Genomic DNA, 20,735 nt, shown 5'->3' with positions numbered 1-20,735 from the left:
TTTTCTGTGACACCTGCAGTCCTCTGTACTCACAATTCACATACTTCTTACGGCTTCTTACTTATGTATACAGTACATATGCACATATATATGTACTGTACATAGAAACATACACATATACACATGTTTTTTACACTCAATTATATTAGCTAAGTCAAATGAACCAAAGACAGAAGACTTTGCGTCTTTTTACCACGGTGTGCGACAATAATAGAGACGAATAAAATACTCGCTGACATTTATGAACACATAAGTGTACTTTGTATGCAATTTATGAATAATTAAAGCCACTTTGTAAACTATTAAATAATATAGCCAAACTGCTAAAATATATAAATGCAGATTATACACATACACATAATTATCACGTTTCTGATATAATAATCACGTTTACAAATAAAGTATCACGTTCATGAAATATAATTATAACGTTTATAAAATATAATGATCACGTTTATATATTACAGTATCCCATTATAACGTGATACTGATCCCCAAAAAACATTTCCACTGTGACGGCAATAGCTTCTGTAACATGTAACGTTTGTGAGTAATTTAATTTATTTCTGCAAACTTCCATGATCACAGCAAACTGTAGGTTATAAAAAGTTGTGTTTAATAGCCTACACTTTTTGAATGTCTTATTAGTCTGTTTGACAGAAAAAGTATTAGAACTATAGAAGTCTACTTGTTCTGTTTTTACACTCCCATGAGGTACAACAAGAAATCACTCAACAAAGCTTTCAACAAAATCAACAATAAACTAAATTATTGCTGATTATGTCATTAAGGAGTTGTTACCTATTTCCAGGTAGATATGTGAAACTCTGGTATCTGAATCAAACACAGTTGGACATCAGTGGATATTTTGATGAATGAAGTCATACAAAAGCTCTGAAACACTTGATTCTGCACAGAAAGTTGTATAATTTTCAAATCCATGTAATGAGTACAAGAAATTAATGATATATTATTTTTATTTGTGTAACACAAAATAAACTTTTTACACTTTTGTTTTTTGTCCAAAAACGGTCACATTTTGGAGACATAGTATAGTATGACGTACTACATAGTATAGTATGACGTTTTTGTCAAGTTTTGGACCAAAAAAACGTTTTTCAAAAAAAATTGTCAGATTTTGGACGACATATTATATAGTATGTCATTTTTGACAAATTTTGGACCAAATTTTTTTTCTCCAAAAATTGTCACATTTTGGGGACATAGTATAGTATGATGTACTGCATAGTAAAGTATGAACTTGTTGTCAAGTTTTGGACCAAAAAAATGGTGTTCAAAAAAATCGTCAGATTTTGGACGACATAGTATAGTATGTTGTTTTTGTCAAATGTTGGACCAAAACTTTTTTCCCCAAAAATGGTCACATTTTGGAGACATAGTATAGTATAACGTACTACATAGTATAGTATGACGTTTTTGTCAAGTTTGGGACCAAAAAAACGTTTTTCAAAAAAAAATTCAGATTTTGGACGACATATTATATAGTATGTCATTTTTGACAAATTTTGGACCAAATTTTTTTTCTCCAAAAATGATCACATCACAAAAGTGAAAAAGCTTCTCGTCGTCTTCATTTATTCACATTTCTGATTGTTTTTGTATCCTATCCTGACAACAGCGCCGTTCTCCAGACGTCACATGACTGGACCAACCCCAGCAACACAGAACCAACACAGAACCAACACAAGACCAACACAGAACCAACACAAAACCAACACAGAACCAACACAGAACCAAAACAAGACCAAAACAAGACCAACACAGAACCAACACAGAACCAAGTGTTCCTCATCACAAGCTTAGAGAGACGCTTCACAAGTGGACTTTAAGGTTCAAAAGTGCATCAATACATTTTATTTCTTAAATTATTTATGAATCAACCTGATAAACATTTACAGATAATAAGTTAATCAAACACAATGTAAAAAAAAAAGTTCAGATATATAAAGTTTATCTTGTGTTGCACTGAAACACATCATGTAGTGAAGCTGTGACGATGTTGCAGGGTCCTGGTCCTCCTGTAATGCTGCACGATGACCAGCAGAGGGGGCTCTGGCAGAATCAGTCAAATGTCCCAGTAACAGATGCTCAGTTTTCACACTGGTGTAAAAAGCATCGTTCCTCCTCCTCCATGTAATCGTTTCCTCCAAAGTGTCCAAGAATCTTCCAGTGGCTCAGACTCAGTCCTGAGAAACTCTGGTCAGTGACGACAGTGTTCGTCTGTAGCTGTGACGATGACGTCCATCCAAATCCTCATGGACACTGCGTTAGAGGCCACGAGGAAGAAGAGGCGGTCGTACGTCTTCACACAGAACGTCAGATTGGGCCGAGGAGACTGAAGACGAGACACAAAGTGACACTGTTAAGAATTCAGGAGTTTAAATGTATCTGTTCATATCAACGGGATTATAATCCCTAATGAAAACAATGTCATTGTCAAGAAAAAGTATCTCAGAATGACTTGAAATTCACCATCATAATAGTCAACATCGCCCTGAACAAGGATCAGTTGAAAATATTTGCAAATCTCTTAAGGAATAATTTTAATGATTTTTTTTTTTAATTCATGAAATGATCCATTTGCCCTGATGCACTTTGACAGTGAACTGAGTTTCTTCTCAAAAACAAAAAGTATCTCGGAATGACTTGAAATTTACCATCATAATAGTCAGTATCGCCCTGAACAAGGATCCGTCGAAAATATTTGCAAATCTCTTAAGGAATAATTTGAATGAATATTTGAAAATCAGGAAATGATCCATTTGCCCTGATACACTTTGACAGTGAACTGAGTTTTAACAGAGTTATTGACGGTTGTGTCTGTGCTCATGTGATGTGATGAGCTGTGATTCTACAGATTGAGTGAAGCTGATGTACGACAACTTACAGACGTGGCTGTTCGTAAATGGTCGTAGTAAACTTCCTCTATGGCCTGGAAGTAAATCACTCCTTTGAGCTTCCTCTCATCACAGTCTGCAGCAGAAACACAACAGAAAAGTTAGCTGTGACTTTGTTATGGGGAAAGGTTTATTAAATTATTATTATTATTATTATTAATGATTTACAGTGTCAGTAGAACAAAATACTAATTACAACATCGTTAGAGTGTGAAGGATAAAAAAGTGAAAAGTCTTTTGTACATTTGTATAAATGGTTGAGTGAATGTGACTCTGGTTCTGGTTCAAGCTGAAATAAGAACCATGTTTCATTAAAGACTGATATATATTAGATGTTTACATGTTGATGAAGCTTCATCCTCGAGGTTCATTAGGATTCATTAGGACACCAGGGAACTACCTTCACTTGGAGAAACAGGCTAATATGTGAGTCCTTTAGAAATCCTATGTTATGGTGAATATGTTTTTGTGAGTCATATAAAGACACCAGACAGGTTTCAAACAAACATGCATGCACACGCTGCAGCTGCAGCCGGTCTAACCTGTGTAGTAAGCCAGTCGTTTGTGCTCCGTGTCAAACAAGAACCATCTCTTCTTCCAGGTCTTGACCCTCCCTCCTCGTTTGGTCAGGAAACCGGCGCAACGACGAGATGTGAGCCTCAGGTCTGAGCAGCCGCTCACGCCGTGACCCAGAGACTCCACGTGAGCCCGGAGGTCAAAGTTCACAGAGAGGTAAAGGGCGTGGCTGCACGGCTGCACACAGGAAATGACTTTATAATGAAAGTAGTGACTCAGAGAAACTTTGATCATTTACACCATGACAGACACTGAAGTGAACAGGAAGTGTTGTGACTTTAATACTTCAGTCTTTGCTGCTGACTGTGTCTTTGTTTTATCAATGATAATCACTGAGTTATTCACTGTTTCAATAATAGAAGAAATATTTTGACAATTGCCAGAAAATAGAGAAAAAAACAATGTTTCACGACTGTTTCAAGATCCTAACTGAACAATGATAAATATGAGGTTCTTCTGTGTAAAGTGTACAGTCAGTGGTCTTAATGTGACATTTACTTAGACACACACTTATTTAAACACATTCTTAGATTAATGCTGAGGTTAATCAGCTCCACATGACTCTCTGTGTGTTTCTCAGATCACATGTTGCCTGGTGACATTCCTGCACTAGACAATGATGATGATGATGATGATGATGAAGACAAACCCAGAGAGGTGCTGACATGTCATACATTTGAGTGACAGCTCAGTCTCTGCTGCATCAACTTTAAAATGACAACCTCATCAGTCACAGAAACATGTGTTTTTATGGTGATCATCAGAACAAACCTCTTGAGGCTTTAGGGGAGAACCGGCCTGGACGTCCCCCTTTGGTTCTGGTTCTGGTTCTGGTTCTGGCAGTTCTGTGATGGAGGAGATGGTCTGGTTCTGCCTCCTCTCCTCCAGCCACTGCTCTTCCTGAGTGAACACATTCATCACAGAAACTCTTTATCTCTAACATCTATGTTCTAATAATCTTTATGAGAACTGTTCCAGTCTGGTGTTCAAACCTTCAATAGCACAGAAATATCTTTGGTAAAAGTAAAAGATTCTAGACGATCGGATCATGATGATGCTTTGACACAATCTCTCCCAGCATCCTTCACTCTCAGCCTCTGATGGAATCACTGCAGATCTCAGTCATGTCATCAGTGTGGTGTCGTCCAGGGTTTAGTTCATGATCATTTCCTCCTCTTTCACTTGAAGCAGTTGAATAAAGGATGAACAAAGTATTCCTGAGGTCATGTGACTCACCCTCTCTCTGATCAGCCTCTCTCTCTCTGCTTTAGCTTCTCTCAGTTTCTTCTCGATCTCCACCAGATCCAACAGACCTGGACTGTGAGAGGAAGAGTGATGTTCATCAGTCACTGTGTAGATCATCATGGTTTTACATGACACTATAACATTAACTCATACCGACGTGTTTACTAACTACAAATGTACGTTTTTAAAGGTCTGTCATGTTAAAAATAGAGATCTCTCCATCAAAATACGTCACATATGTGACACTGGGCTCAGAGTAACAACACTGAGCAGACGCTGCCTCAGAAGATTCTAGATAACAGTATGTTGAGGAGATGCAGTGTTAACGGAGGTCAAGGAGGTCAGGGAGGTCATGGAGGTCATGGAGGTCATGGAGGTCGTCCACAAAGCAAGGGCAAGCTCGAGTGGAACTTCATACAAAGAACCCAAACTGCTGTGAGTCTTCTGGAGAAGATCCCTGATCAATGATCAGTGTCTGAAGGGGTTTGGATCCTGAAACCAGGTCTTATTGCTGCAAGACAACAGTATTAGACACTCCTCCTCCCAACGTATTAGTGGCACCATCATTGTTTTTTAACAGGAATATGATCTCAAACACAACTCCAGGGTATGACAAAGATATTTGAGGAGGAAGTCGATGGAGGTCGATGGAGGTCGATGAAGGTCGATGAAGGTCTGCTGTGTCAGATGACCACATCACCAGACCTAAGCTCCTGACATAAACTGAGCTGGTTTGGGATGAGTTGGAGTTAGAGTTAAGGTAAAGCAGTAAACAAGTGCTCAGCATCTCTGGGAAATCCTTCAAGACTGTTGGAGAATCATCTCATGAAACTGACTGAGAGTCTGTCCAGAGTGTGCAAAGCTGTGGTCATGTGTTTTGTCTTCAGTATTAGAGTGACTGACCTGGCAGCAGGAGAGTGTGTTGCAGATGGAGTGAGGAAACTCTCAGGTCTTTGTCCACTGATGAAGCCATTACTGAGTCTGTGGGACACAGGTGAAGCAAAGAGCTTCTGAGTGTCTGAAGGTGGTCTCACCAAACCTGACAGAGGGAGGAGGTGGAGACACCAATGAGTCAAAGTCAGATATCACATCACATCAAGGATATACTGTTACAGTAGTTACAGCATTCTACAACGTTGCAGAACAGCCTGTTTTTAAAGGGATAGTTCACTGAAAACATGGCTGACAACGGGGACGTCTTAATAGGCCTCATGAGACTAGTTTCTATCAGTATCACATGTTTATTTGCAGCTGTATATTATAGTTGTGTGAAACATGAGCTAATGCTTAAATACACAAGTGCTTCTCTGGATCATCCAGTCTGTCCAGGTAACTCCTGCTTCCTGTTAACACAGAACAACCTGCTCACTCTGACACACCTTTGATTTGACTAAAAGGAGCTGAACACACAGTTGGACAATGAGGACATAGATGTAGAGAAAGAGAGAGTTTATTCTTCTCTATCACAGTCAGCAGGTTTGTAATAATCGTCTGTAATCGTCTGTATTCACCCTGAGCTGAGAGCGGTCTGTCGTTGTGTCTGTGGCTGCGATGTGAACTCCGTCGTCTCGGCAAACTGGAAGATTCTTTGCACGGTCCCTACAAAATAACATAGACACATCATACTGAAATAGAAACTGTCTTGGTAATCAGTACAAAAATCTATCTGAGATGTTTTAATGAACAAACAAATTAACAAATTTTATATTGTTCTAATAACAATAAAAACATGCTGTATTCATGTTACCAGGCTGCATACCTGTGGGGGGGAAAGTGACATCATGCAGGGGACGGAGCTAGTAATGTTCGACCAATCGGTGAACGGCTTCTTTTCTTTATGAACCTGTTCAAACACAATCATTTCCATCAGAAATACAAACAATAACAATAATAACAGAGTCATGTCTTCACAGACGTGAACAATAAGAGCTTCTGTGAAACACGTGACATGAAAACAGACCATAATAAAGTTAAAGAACTTGTTGCCTCATCGTCTCTCACTGTCTTCTCTCAGTTTGACTCACAAACACATGAGTGATTCACTCACTGTTCATTCACTACAGTCTTTAACTTTATTTAACTCTTATCTGAGTCGACACAGTTCTCTGACATCTGGACAAACTCTGAGTAAACTCTATCACAATGTGTGATAATCTGGATTATTACACTGTCAGTGGTTATAATCTGTGATGAGTGAAGATATGAACAAACATATGAAGTGACTCAGTCACAAATGTCACAGTCTAAAGCACATGTCAGTGTCTGTTCGTCTGTGCTGCCACTCCCTTCAGTCCTCTGAGCTCAAGCCTGGATTATTCTCTTCTTCTTCTTCTTCTTCTTCTTCTTCTTTATTAGCAGATGAACTAAATGTTCACAGCTCTTCTCAAACCCAAACCCTCATCACTCAGCTGTGAAAATCAATCTAAGTCAAAGTTCTTACCACTCGCTGTGAGGATGAGGGATTGTCTCAGTTCGTCTTCTCTCCTGGTCTCACATCAACACATTTCACATGTTCACACACTCACAGCTTAATCCCTCCCACCACTGACTCCTCCCACTACTGACCCCTCCCATCACTGACTCCTCCCACTACTGACCCCTCCCACCACTGACTCTTCCCTCTACTCACTCCCTCCCTCCAGTGTTAATGAAGCTCACTCACTCAGAAGCTTTCCTTCATATAACACTAGAGGGCAGGACAACGAGCAACAGTTGCCTTCTCACACTTCCTGTGATGCTTGGTGTGTGTGTGTGTGTGTGTGTGTGTGTGTGTGTGTGTGTGTGTGTGTGTGTGTGTGTGTGTGTGTGTGTGTGTGTGTGTGTGTGTGTGTGTGTGTGTGTGTGTGTGTGTGTGTGTGTGTGTGTGTGTGTGTGTGTGTGTGTGTGTGTGTGTTCTTACTGTTAATGTTCTGTGTAGGAGTTCCTTCTTCTCTCTCCTCAGAACATTCAGCTCCTTCTCATTGTCTCTCTCCATGTCCTTCAGTTGTTTCTCCAGCTGCTTGATTCTCTCCTGAGAAGACAAAACATCACTTACATCATCATCATCATCATCATCATCATCATCATCATTATTATTATTACATTATGATAAAGAATAATCTAAATCTGAATGTTCAGCATTTGTGCTACAGTCAAAATAAACTCAGTCTTGGTGCAGAAACACTAACATGAGGCAGATGTTGACACTGATCTGTAAAATACAGTCAAATAAAGTTGTTCACCTGTGATGTGTTCACCACATGCTGTTGACAAAGGATTTGCTTTTCCAGTTCTCCCTCATGTTCCTCATGTTCCTCATGTTCCTCCTCATGTTCCTCATGTTTCTCATGTTCCTCATGTTCCTCCTCATCCATACAGATCTCTTTCTCCAGGAAGTGAAACTCCCGGTCCTCAAAAGCCCGAACAGCCAGTTCCATCGTCTCTTTCTCCTGAAACAGACATTTAAACACTTAAAATCTCTTTTTTTCCACTTTTAAAATCCATCTTCGACTGCTTTATCCTCCACAGGGGGCGCTGTGATATTCGAGAGTTGTTCAGTGCTTTTCTTTTCTTTTCTGGTGGTTTCTCACCTGCTGCAGCTGCAGGATCATCTGTTGTCTCTGACTCTCTGGTTGACTGAGGATGATCTTCTCCTTCTCCTCACACCTCCTCCTCAGCTCCTGCAGCCTCAGACTCTCCCTCTGCAGACTCTCTAGCTCCTCCAGTGGTGAGAAAAGAGTGAAGACACAGTCACAACATAAAGTAAGAGCGTCACGTGTCTCTAGATTTCACTACATCGACGGTGTTTATTATTATTTCTGTGTAGTCACTTAAACCAGACTGTTGAAAAACCATCTCCACATTTAACTGATTGAACCAAAGAAAAGGCCTCAGAGTCTAAACATCAACATTACAATATAAACCTATATTATTCACATGTATTAATACATGATCTCTCACTCTAATCTTCTCTGTTCCTGTTCAGTAACACAACATAAGTCTATGATCACTCATTTTAATCTGCACATACTTCATTTAGAAAAATACCAAGAAGAAGAACATTGACTGAGGACAAAGATGCTGGAGAGGAGAGTTCTGCTGAGAACATCCAACAGTAGTTCACTAAGCTCTGCTATGTTCACCTGGTCGTCTACTGGACACAGATGATGATGATGATGATGATGATGAGCCCGTATTCAGAGAACCAGATAAGTGACACTCAACATGGAGAAGGTTCTGGAGCAGATTGTCCATGATGTGATGTGAACACTGAACACGAGGCAGATGGAAACTCTCTTTGTGAACATTGACAGTCACGTATTGTTCAGGTTCTGTTGTTAGTATAATGTGACTCATGGTGTTTTTCCAGCTGCTGACAGAGCAAACACTCTCTGACTGTCAGGACCATCTGCTCCACACTCCTAAAGGGTTCTTCTACAAGGGCTGAGGTTCTACCTGGAACCATTTGCTTCTGAAAAACCTTTTTCCCTAACCTTTCCCTATTCTATGTATAAATATATATAGAATATAGATATATATAAATATAAAGAATATGAGTAAGTGACGTGTTTACCTTCTGTCTGTTGCTACGTCTTTGCTGGTCTTTGCGTTGAACCTCCTGCTGCAGAAGCTGCAGCTTCTCCATGTGTCTGTTCAGCTGCTTCTGCTCTGTCTGCAGCTCGCCCTGGAGCAAGGCATTCTCCAGCTGCAGCTACACAACAACACACACAACAAAACACACAACTACAGCTGAATCACACTGAGCAGAGCTGGTTTATCACGACTGTGAATGGAGATAAAAAACTGGAATAATTTCAGCGTTTTACATGAAAGTTAAAATGAAAGAAGAAGAGAAACTTTCTCACATTAAGTCAGAAATATCTTAGAATATATCATCGTCATGTTTTGATGTAAAAAAGCAGCATTTTTCATCCATTGACTTGATGAATAGATAAACTCTACTTTATCATCATGTTTTTCTGTGATGATGTTCACCTCAATCTTCAGCTCCTCCTCCTGTCGATCCATCTCTGTTAATCTCTGTTGGAACATGGAGGATAAAGTCTGGATCTTCACTGAGGACACGTCCACATTTCTACTGCAACACTGATTTAAGAAGAAGAAGAAAAAGCCACTGAACATCTCAACATCTCAACATCTCAGTCTGGAAGTCACATAATAATCAGACTTTTCATTTAAAGGCGTTTTTCACGTACAAAAGACATAAAGATATAAATCAATGAAGAACAAAACTCAAGAGTCATCACAGTAAAACAGAATAAACTATATTAAAACAGAAGTGAAGTGAGACAGTGATGGAGATTCAGGTCCAGATTATAGTTGTTTTTATATATTTGTTCAGTGCTAAAGTCTCAGCTACAGATTTGTATTTCGCACAAAATACTTTTTTGTGAAAAGATATTATTTTAAATATGAATTTAAATTAGCATTATGCTACTTTACCCTTCATACACCTAACCCCACTGGATATCATCATCATCATCATCATCATCATCATCATCATCATCATCATCCTCATCCTCACCCTCTCACTCTCTGTGCTGCTGCTCTCTGTGTCTGACTCCGCCCCCGAGTGGGCGGAGCATGGAGCTCCTCCCTCTGTGGAGATCCATGGTGGTTGTCGCCGTGGTGACCAAAGGCTGCAGGAGTTCTCCGTGTTATTACGAGGCATTTTTGACCCTGTTAATGAAAGTTAGACTAAGTTAGACTAAGTTAGACTAAGTTAGACAAAGTTAGACTCAGTTAGACAAAGTTAGATAAAGTTAGACTAAGTTAGACAAAGTTAGACAAAGTTAGACAAAATTAGACAAAGTTAGACAAAGTTAGACAAAATTAGACAAAGTTAGACAAAGTTAGACAAAATTAGACAAAGTTAGACAAAGTTAGACAAAGTTAGACAAAGTTAGACTAAGTTAGGGTAAGTTAGGGTAAGTTAGACTCAGTTAGACAAAGTTAGACAAAGTTAGACTAAGTTAGACTCAGTTAGACAAAGTTAGACTAAGTTAGACAAAGTTAGACTAAGTTAGACTCAGTTAGACAAAGTTAGACTAAGTTAGGGTAAGTTAGACTCAGTTAGACAAAGTTAGACAAAGTTAGACTAAGTTAGACTCAGTTAGACAAAGTTAGACTAAGTTAGACAAAGTTAGACTAAGTTAGACAAAGTTAGACTCAGTTAGACAAAGTTAGACTAAGTTAGACAAAGTTAGACTAAGTTAGACTCAGTTAGACAAAGTTAGACTAAGTTAGACTTAGTTAGACAGCATGAGAGGGAGGCTGTGGCTCTCTTTAGTCCAGGGTATGGGTGTAATCTAATCTAATCTAATCTAATCTGAACGGTCTATGACAGTGATCATGTGACACAGTGACACAGTGACAGTGTGAGATACTGACCTTTAGCTCCTGTTCAAACCTGATCCTCTAGACTCAGTTTGGAGTTTCAATATTCAGCCGCTCTGAGATTATCTGTAATCTTAACATAATCTGAACATAATCTCCTCCTCCTGGTCGTCTGAGGCGCTGCATCAACAAAGACTGAAGGAGAAGAGACAACATTTAGTTTAATACACATCAATAATCCTGAGACTGTTTTAAAGTTAAGCTTCTGTTGTTCTAAATGTTAACATTTATTTAACTTATGTCTTACATTCACTTTTGTTTATATCTGTTTTCACATTTTATATAAATGTATTAATTTATTATTTATTTATCCACTTACTGGATGAATCGATGGAATACTCAGTAGAATACTCAGTAGAATACTCAGTAGAATACTCAGTAGAATACTCAGTGAGTAAAGTAACGTATACTTCTAGTGTGTATTATTTCAGCTGCTCTAAGTCTTTAACGACGTCTTTGTCATGAAGCTGTTTTTCCTGTTTCTTTGTTCTCAGTCAGACGAGAAGCTTCATGAGTCAGACTGCTTCAGTCAGTACTTACAACACATACAAGTACACACAAATACTCCAGAGTATTCCTTAGAAACATCCTCTCAACAACAACATCAACAACAACAAGCAGCAGGTTTCATTCTGAGGAACATATCTCAGTACATAGGAAGCAGCAGTGCATCATGGGAGAGGAAACAGGAGATGGATGGAGTTTGTGTTTCAGAACTTTCGATTGATGAAGGACTAATGATGAGACACATGAGAAATTAAAACTAATATATATATATATATATATATAGTAAATATAGTAAAGGCAAAGGAAAACTCTGGTGCTGCTGAAAACAGCTGTGATATATTAATAATGATGTTTAAAGAAAACTATAATGATGAAATATCAGAGTGATTATTATTTAAGGATCAAAACTCTCTGCTGGAAAATTCCTCATATTCCAAACTGCTTCATGATGTCATCACATCCCTCTTGTGGTTTAAATACTGTGCATTTCAGATGGTTTTGTTCAGCGTCTACAGTCACTTTCTCTAATGTCTTTATCTATAACATATATGTGTGTCAGTCAGCAGAGGTGACATGTAAACAGATAATTCAGCTCCTGATACAAACACTCTTTAAAAACACAGATACGTTCTAACATCTGCAGAAACATCAGCTCCTCTCTGATAATCCAACAGTCATTCAGAGTGTGATCCTCAGTCAAAGTCCAGTCAGAGTCACTTATCATCCTGAGAGTAAAGTCCATGTTTCATGTTGAACTTTGTCAAATAAAAACCTCAACAAACAAAGAACGAGTCAGAAAAACAAAGAGACGAGAGAACTTCAAAGTTTGACCTAAAAACATCAAGGAACAAAGATCTGCTGACACAATGGTTAGCTCTGTTAGCTCTGTTAGCATTGTTAGCTCTGTTAGCTCACAATAATGACAATAAAGATCCTTTCACTACATCTCAAAGCTAACACACCAACTCTCCTGAGGATCTGACGACCATAGATCGAGACTTGTGCGTGGGTGTGGGTGTGTGTGTGTGTGTGTGTGTGTGTGTGTGTGTGTGTGTGTGTGTGTGTGTGTGTATGTGTGTGTGTGTGTGTGTCAAAGTTATCACTGAAATACAGTTCATATTTCACAGAAAACATAAATCAGTGTAATTAATAATGAGTCATTTTCTAACAGTGATTATTTTAATCATAAATATTCTGATTTCAGTCCAATGAATTAGCTAATGAAGCTAATGAAGCTAATGAAGCTAATTAAGCTAATGGAGCTAATGAACTAAAGTCATTGGACTGAACATGAACCTCTTCATGTCAGTTTCTAACACACTCACTCTCACACACACACACACACACATGGATAAAGACTTAAAGAATACAACTGTTAAATTAGCAGAGGATCAACTATTGGTGCAGGGAGTGAGTGTTGACATATGAATGTGTGTACAGGTATGGAACACTAACGCATAATATATCAATACTACATACACATACTATGTAGTAGTACACACACACACACACACAGCAGAGATTGACACAGACTGAGTAACATTTACAGTTGTTTTGAAGCAGTTTTTTCACTGATTTACAACAACAACACAAACAGAGAGTAAACAAACAAACAGCTCACCTGTAAACTACACTTTGTTCCGTCAGCTGCAGCAGATTTGACTGTGATGACGTCACACTCTGATCCAGGAGCAGGAAACCACACTAACGCGCGTCTATTGACGATCAGATTCACTCTGAGGTTTTCTTCTTCTTCTTCTTCTTCTTCTTCTTCTTCTTCAAAAACAAACAAACAAACAGAGAAAAGAAAAACTGAACAACAAACAACAGGTGAAAGTGAAAGAGCTGCTGCTGTTACTGCTGTTACTGCTGCTTATGATTCTGCTGCTGTTACTGTGGAATAAACACGAGAGTCACTGACAGAGAGCGCCCTCTGTCTGTGTGTGTGTCTGTGTGTGTGTGTGTGTGTGTGTGTGTGTGTGTGTGTGTGTGTGTGTGTGTGTGTGTGTCTGTGTGTCTGTGTGTGTGTCTGTTAAAATAAAACACATTGTATAATAATAATAAGAATAATATATGTACGTATATATATATATATATATATATATATGTACATATGTATACATATGTTTTTGTTTTTTTAGGCTTGTTTGAGAAGAGATTTGTTGATGTTAAGAATAAGAAGCTATAATAATAAAGTGTTGTCTGTGCTAATGACAGAAACCTTTGATAAGAAGTTGATCATCAGTTAAAAACTCTTTCAGATCTGATGTAACAGTCGTCACTTCTGTATCAGCTGATATCTGGATATTGATCAGTGTGTCGATGGAAAAAGGATTTTAACAGTTTCATCTGTGAATGTCCTGTTTGTGCTGGTCATAGTCAGTGGTTAAGAGCTGAACAGCCTGGTTAGACTGGTTTAAACTGGTTAGTTTGGTTAGTTGAGTTAGTTGAGGAGTGTCAGGGTTTGTGACTCATGTGTCTGAACCAGAGAAACTCTATCATGTTACAGTGAACAAACATGAACTGACTCTCAAATCTCTTTAGAACAGCTGAGATTTTAAGGGTTCAGTTCAATACAGAGATCTGCTGAGTTAACGATGAACAGTTAAGTTAAGTTAAATTAAGACTAACCTAACAAACAGATTTAGAAAGACAGATTTTAATCTGAGGCTGTGATCAGAGCTCAGAGCACGTCTTCTCTCTCAGATTACATTATTAATGAAAGGTCGATTTGTGTTCATGAGTGTGAAGCTGCTGCTGCTGTTACTGTTACTCATGTTACTGTTACTCATGTTACTGCTGCTGCTGCTCATGTTCATAATAATCTTAGTCTGTCAGCAGTTCAGATTAACAGCTTTATTGGACAAAGCTCTAACTCTCACGTGTTCTCGTTGACTGACCATTGTTTTACATTCAAAACAGGAGGTGAGTGTGTGTGTGTGTGTGTGTGTGTGTGTGTGGAGGGGGGGGGGGGGTTGTGTGTGTGTGTGTGTGTGTTCACATGTTTCTTTTCAAACCAACACCTGATCACATTCTTTCAGAGCGTCTGTATCAACATTTACCTGCTGATTGAGACAGAATCTGTAAAGAGTCAAGGGTGTTAAAGGTCTCAGTGAGGAGGTGAAGGTCTCAGTGAGGAGGTGAAGGTCTCAGTGAGGAGGTGTGAGGAGGTGAAGGTCTCAGTGAGGAGGTGAAGGTCTCAGTGAGGAGGTGTGAGGAGGTGAAGGTCTCAGTGAGGAGGTGAAGGTCTCAGTGAGGAGGTGTGAGGAGGTGAAGGTCTCCTCAGTGAGGAGGTGTGAGGAGGTGAAGGTCTCCTCAGTGAGGAGGTGTGAGGAGGTGAAGGTCTCCTCAGTGAGGAGGTGAAGGTCTCAGTGAGGAGGTGAAGGTCTCCTCAGTGAGGAGGTGAAGGTCTCCTCAGTGAGGAGGTGAAGGTCTCCTCAGTGAGGAGGTGAAGGTCTCCTCAGTGAGGAGGTGTGAGGAGGTGAAGGTCTCAGTGAGGAGGTGAAGGTCTCCTCAGTGAGGAGGTGAAGGTCTCCTCAGTGAGGAGGTGTGAGGAGGTGAAGGTCTCAGTGAGGAGGTGAAGGTCTCCTCAGTGAGGAGGTGAAGGTCTCAGTGAGGAGGTGAAGGTCTCCTCAGTGAGGAGGTGAAGGTCTCAGTGAGGAGGTGAAGGTCTCCTCAGTGAGGAGGTGAAGGTCTCCTCAGTGAGGAGGTCTCACACTAACTCACCTCTGTGAACAGTGACTTCAGAGTTCAACTATGTCAAAGTGTCTTTTATCACTAACACGTCAACAGAACACTTCAGTGTCAGGAATGTGTTCATGTTCACACTGTTATCATTCAGCTCATGAGGTTAATAACAGTTCACTAACAGTCAATCATATAAGTCTAGATTTAAGTCAACGGTTTATACTTGAGTTTCCAGTTAGTAAAGACTAAAGAGTGATAAAGTCTAAGATGAAGAAAGTATTGAAGATATTCTTAAAACACAACTAAAGCTTCTGCAGCTAACTGTGAGGGAGGGAGGGGCGTGGAGCAGTGAGGGGGCGTGGCCTATGATGAAGGAGGTGTGGTATGTGGTGAAGGAGGCGTGGTCTGTGGTGAAGGAGGCGTGGTCTGGTCTGACACGGTGGAGAGAAAAAGGCGACAGAGGCAGGGGGAGGAGTCTGGGACGAGGAGCTTTGCACTGATTGGACGAGAGGATGACGACAGAGTTTTCAAACATGGACTCAAAGAGACGATTTTATCACTTTAACACTTTAACACTTTATCACTTTAACACTTTAACACTTTAACACTTTTACACCTGAGACTTTAACAAAACACACTCTGATTTACACAAGATATCATAGACACTAAAGTCTGTGTGTGTCAGTGTTTGATGATTGATTTACATATATTATAATTATCTTTTTAATCATATAGAGATTTTTCGGTCAGTAAATCAAACCTGTAAAAAGTAGGTGGAGCTTGTGGTCCAGGTGCATTGTGGGTACACTTCTAAAGACTGTGTGATGCCGTTTCCACAGCCTCACAAACAAACAAAAACACACATTTCCAACAATTGTTGTCACATTAATTTAATAAAATTAAAACTTAAAAAAATTTCATGACATAAATTTGTGTGTGGATTAAATCCACATTATATACACTCATTAACAACAGCCTCGCCCTTCACATAAAGCTCTTTCTGTTCAGACTCTAGTTCATGATAAATATCTCTGTGATCTGATGTAAATCATGTGATTAGAAATTAAAAAACCTTCAGCAGAAACTCAGACTTCATGTAATCCACACACCAGATTTGCAGGGACTGAGATATCTGCAAAGACAAAGAGAAAGATGTCTGTGATACGACTGGACAAACCCTGGACTAACTCTGGACTAACCCTGGACTAACCCTGGACTAACCCTGGACAAACTCTGGACTAACCCTGGACTAACCCTGGACAAACCCTGGACATGTAGTTCAGCAGGAGAGGAAAGTGTGTGTTTTCATACCTATTTTTTTAGGCTTGGGCAGATTCAGGTTCTCCATGATGTTGACAAACTCCTGAAGGTTCTTGGTCAAACGTGGGTTAAACCTACGTTCTTCACTGACTGTGGAGACTGTTTGACCTGAAACACAGAGATACAGCAGAGATACTGATACTGCAGTTGTTATAGACGATCCCAACATGGTTATCGCTCAGTTCATCGTGTGTTTAAGACGTTTAAGTCCTGATCTACGACACGTGACACAAACATGTACCTAAGTAGTCGTGAGCTGGATAAACGAGGCAGTGATCAGGCAGCGTGAAGATCTTCTCATGGATCGACTCGTAAAGTCTCTTAGCGCAGCCTGAATCAGAGAAGGAAGACAGTTGAACAACACTGCCCTCTTGTGTTCATGCAGCAGCATTACAGTAGTGTCAGTCCTGTGTCTGTACCCTGTTGGAAGTCTGTCCTTCCACAGCCTCTGATGAGCAGAGCATCACCAGTGAAAACCATGGTGTGGTCGTCCAACAGCAGACTCACACAACCATCAGTGTGACCTGGAGTTTCTCTGATGATCAGACGCTGAGGAAACAAGAGAAAGAGTCAGAATATTATCACTCACATTCTACAGTCAAAAACAGAACTATGTAGTTACAGACGACTGAAGCATGTGACTCAGTCCTTACATGTCGTCCAAAGATGATCTCATCTCCCTCTGACAGATGGACGTCTGCAGAAGCTCCACTGTGTTTGGAGATAGCACTTTTCACACCAGACAGTCGTCTCTTCATCAGTCCAGAGCTGGTGATGTGGTCGGCGTGACAGTGAGTGTTTACTGTCACACACAGAGACACAGACAGGGGGCGCTATGGTTTTCATCTCTACATTTGGACTTTTGTTTTTGAATGAAAATCTCCATTTAAAACGATGCAAATAACAGACAGTGAATGAATATCACAATATGAACTAGACTAAAACTCTTAAAAGTCATTTTATGTGGTAATAAAATGTGTTCAATATCATTTGTGAGTTTTCTTTTCTAATTTTAAATGAATGTGTCGTGTTTATTAGTTTCTCTGTGTTAGCAAAGCTTTGTGCTAACAGCAGCTATTTAACCTCTGAACCTCTGTCAAAGTGAGGAAACTCTGGTTAAACATTAGTGAGTTTTAGAGAGTTTATAGGTCACAGAATCAGGATATATTCACATTCCTGTTCATCTTCAAAGTTAGGATTCATTTTATATCAGGTTTTTAGAAGTGATATAAAGTAGAGATAATTCTGCAGAAGTTCATTAAAAACGAGCAGAGTGAACTTTGTACTGTGGTTTATTTCCTAATGTGTGTTTTATCTCCTGTACTTCGACTGAGGACAAAAACATGAGCGACTCATCTTTAATCACAGGGCGTCCACAGTCTCAAATATTAGTATTACAACGATTAAAAAGTTCATTTTGAGTAAACATTTGTTTTCCATCAGATTGACTCTAGGTTGTGGAGAAATAAAGGAAAGAAGACACTCTGTATATTTTATAAACTCTGTGTTTAAACACAGGAATGGAAAAAAACCAATGAAAATGCTGTGTTTTCTGAGGGTTAATTTAAGATAATGACATGAAGGTTGTTCTGAAATGATCATAAAATAAGGATAGAAATGATTGATTTGTCTTTTTGTTTTAACCACATTCTACCTTCTAAGTTTGGAACATATAAGACACAAATAACAATTATCTACTTGACTACAGGTAGCACTTTAGCTAATAATAATAATAATAATACATATGATAATAATAATAATAATGATCGTCCTGTTTACCATAATGAGGTAAACAGGACGATAACTAACACACATCCACATTCTTCAGATTAGACATTTATTGAATTATTAATGTAAATACGACTGTTTCACACAAACGCCACGTTTTCAGGTAAATCTTCTTTATAAAAGAGGCAACAATTAAAGAAAAGGTGAAGAAAACCAGTAAAAACCTGTGTCTGTGTTTCTAACTTTATTATTGGCATCAAGACAGAAAATATTACTGTAGAATAAGAGCTCAGGTGATCTATAAAACTAAATTATTATTATTATTATTATTATTATTATTATTATTATTATTATTAATAATAGATAATAATAGATAATAAAGATATTGTTGATCTATTTTATATGAAAACACATAGTTAATAATAACACTGTGACAGTTTGATCATGTGTTAAATGATGAGATGATTACCTGCCACCTTCAGACTGAGGCCCAGCTGTTGGATGAGCTTCAGGTCTCGGTCCAGAGTCTCCAGAACCGGATCAATGATCACAGCCTCTGTGCTCTGAGTGTCTGCTAACAGGTAAGTGTACGTGCAGCTCTCTGACTCAAACAGCTGCAGACAGACACACAACAACAACAACAACACTTCATCAGTTCACTGATACACAAGCTAAAGGCTAACAGGTAAGTGTACGTGTAGCTCTCTGACTCAAACAGCTGCAGACAGACACACAACTACAACACAAACACGTCATCAGTGTCACAGTTCTGATGAGCCTACAGTGCTAACAATGACAGTGTTACACAACAGTCTGACTACACTTCACTGATAGAGAAGCTAAAAGCTAACAGTGTCAGTGCAGCTCTCTGACTCAAACAGCTGCAGCACAGACACACAACACCAACAACAACAACAACAACACAAACTTCACCAATAAAATAACATTAGTTAAGTAGAGTAGAGAATAATAATCATTTTAAAAAGGTTAATAATGTTGTTTGTAGCTGGAATATTTATGAGTTCTGATGACACTACAGTGCTAACTAACAGTGACAGTGTTACACAACAGTCTGACTACACTTCACTGATACACAAGCTAAAGGCTAACAGTGTCGGTGGCTAACAGCACTTCCAGTTCACTTCCGTGTTATATTCCCGCGTTAGTGACGTGTTGGTCCTGACATTAGAACATTAGAACATACATTAGAACATTAGAACATACATTAGAACATTAGAACGTACTTGTCTGAACAGCGGTCCCTGGCTCACGCTCGTCCTCCGGGAACAGAACCGTCGACTTGAGGCTCGTAGCGGCTCAAAGCTGCTGCTCAGACCGGGACAGAAGCGTCTGTGTCCGGGGTGAGTTCTGAGGGAAAGAGCGAGAGTCTGATGAAGCTTCAGTCTGTTCACCACATAACACATGGTTGTTGTTTGTGTGTGTTTGTGTGTCAGTGTGTGTTTGTGTCACTAACTTTATTATTATTATCTGAAGACGAGGCCACGCCCACGGGCACGCCCACCAGCCCAGACTGCTCACACACACATGACTGAAGCAACCAGTGTTTGAACAACACCTTCCCTCAGGAAACAAGGTCACTTCAGTTCAGTTCCGCCTACACACACACACACACAGACACACACACACACACACTCAGAGGATATTACATTAACTTAGATTCATTTCCTGCAGATTTACTCTAACCTTAACCATAATTACTGACTAACCTAATCCTAATCCTAATCCTAATCCTTACTCTAACCTGAAACATTTCTTCACTTAAAATATATTCATTTACATTATTATGTGTACACTAATGTTCAAAAGTTTGGGCTCACTTATTTATGAAGGAAAAGCTCTTTTTTTTTCTTCAAATAATCTAACATTAAAGTAAACATAAATCCACTCTATACATTGTTAATGTGGTATAAACGTCTGTTTTTTAATAAAATATGTACATATGTGTAATCTCGTCAATGTCTTGGACATATTTTCTATACATTTTCTAACCCTTGTGATGAATAAAAGTCTGACTTTTAATGGAAAACACAAACAAATTGTATAGATGAGCCCAACACGTTTGAACGGGAGTGTAAACAGTTTTAAGTCCCCACAACATTAGTAATACATGGACACACACACACACACACACACACACACACACACAGTGTTGCCTACGTGACTGTTGTCATGTACTTTATCAAAGAAGGAACTTTGTTAGAGAGAATCATAAAAACCTCCTGTTACACAATCACACCTTTATATAAAATATATCATTATATGACTCTAACTGTTACTGTTACTGTTACTGTTACTGTTATTGTTATTGTTACTGTTACTGTTATTGTTATTGTTATT

General features: G+C 39.1%; 2 protein-coding genes across 2 annotated transcripts; both read right to left on the bottom strand.

The window, feature by feature from the left end:
- Positions 1-1,986: 1,986 nt before the first annotated feature.
- phldb3 (pleckstrin homology-like domain, family B, member 3) lies at positions 1,987-11,249 on the bottom strand. Its single transcript, XM_083906684.1, has 15 exons — positions 11,130-11,249; positions 10,264-10,418; positions 9,714-9,824; positions 9,292-9,429; positions 8,309-8,437; positions 7,961-8,167; positions 7,639-7,749; positions 6,499-6,582; positions 6,251-6,338; positions 5,643-5,778; positions 4,650-4,812; positions 4,266-4,394; positions 3,461-3,671; positions 2,909-2,994; positions 1,987-2,356 (listed from the first exon to the last, which is right to left on the bottom strand). The coding sequence occupies exons 2-15, from the start codon at positions 10,408-10,410 to the stop codon at positions 2,222-2,224; spliced, it is 1,875 nt and encodes a 624-aa protein (XP_083762810.1). The 5' UTR covers positions 10,411-10,418; positions 11,130-11,249; the 3' UTR covers positions 1,987-2,221.
- Positions 11,250-16,124: 4,875 nt separating this feature from the next.
- Positions 16,125-19,824, bottom strand: ethe1 (ETHE1 persulfide dioxygenase). Its single transcript, XM_083907329.1, has 7 exons — positions 19,622-19,824; positions 18,847-18,991; positions 17,303-17,451; positions 17,069-17,198; positions 16,891-16,980; positions 16,641-16,757; positions 16,125-16,461 (listed from the first exon to the last, which is right to left on the bottom strand). Exons 1-7 carry the CDS (start codon positions 19,799-19,801, stop codon positions 16,415-16,417), a joined length of 858 nt encoding a protein of 285 aa, XP_083763455.1. The 5' UTR covers positions 19,802-19,824; the 3' UTR covers positions 16,125-16,414.
- Between the last annotated feature and the right edge of the window lie 911 nt (positions 19,825-20,735).

This window comes from Microchirus variegatus (assembly GCF_963457635.1).
Source record: "Microchirus variegatus genome assembly, chromosome: 20".
Taxonomy (NCBI): Eukaryota; Metazoa; Chordata; class Actinopteri; order Pleuronectiformes; family Soleidae; genus Microchirus; species Microchirus variegatus.
This window is presented reverse-complemented; position numbering and strand designations above follow the sequence as displayed.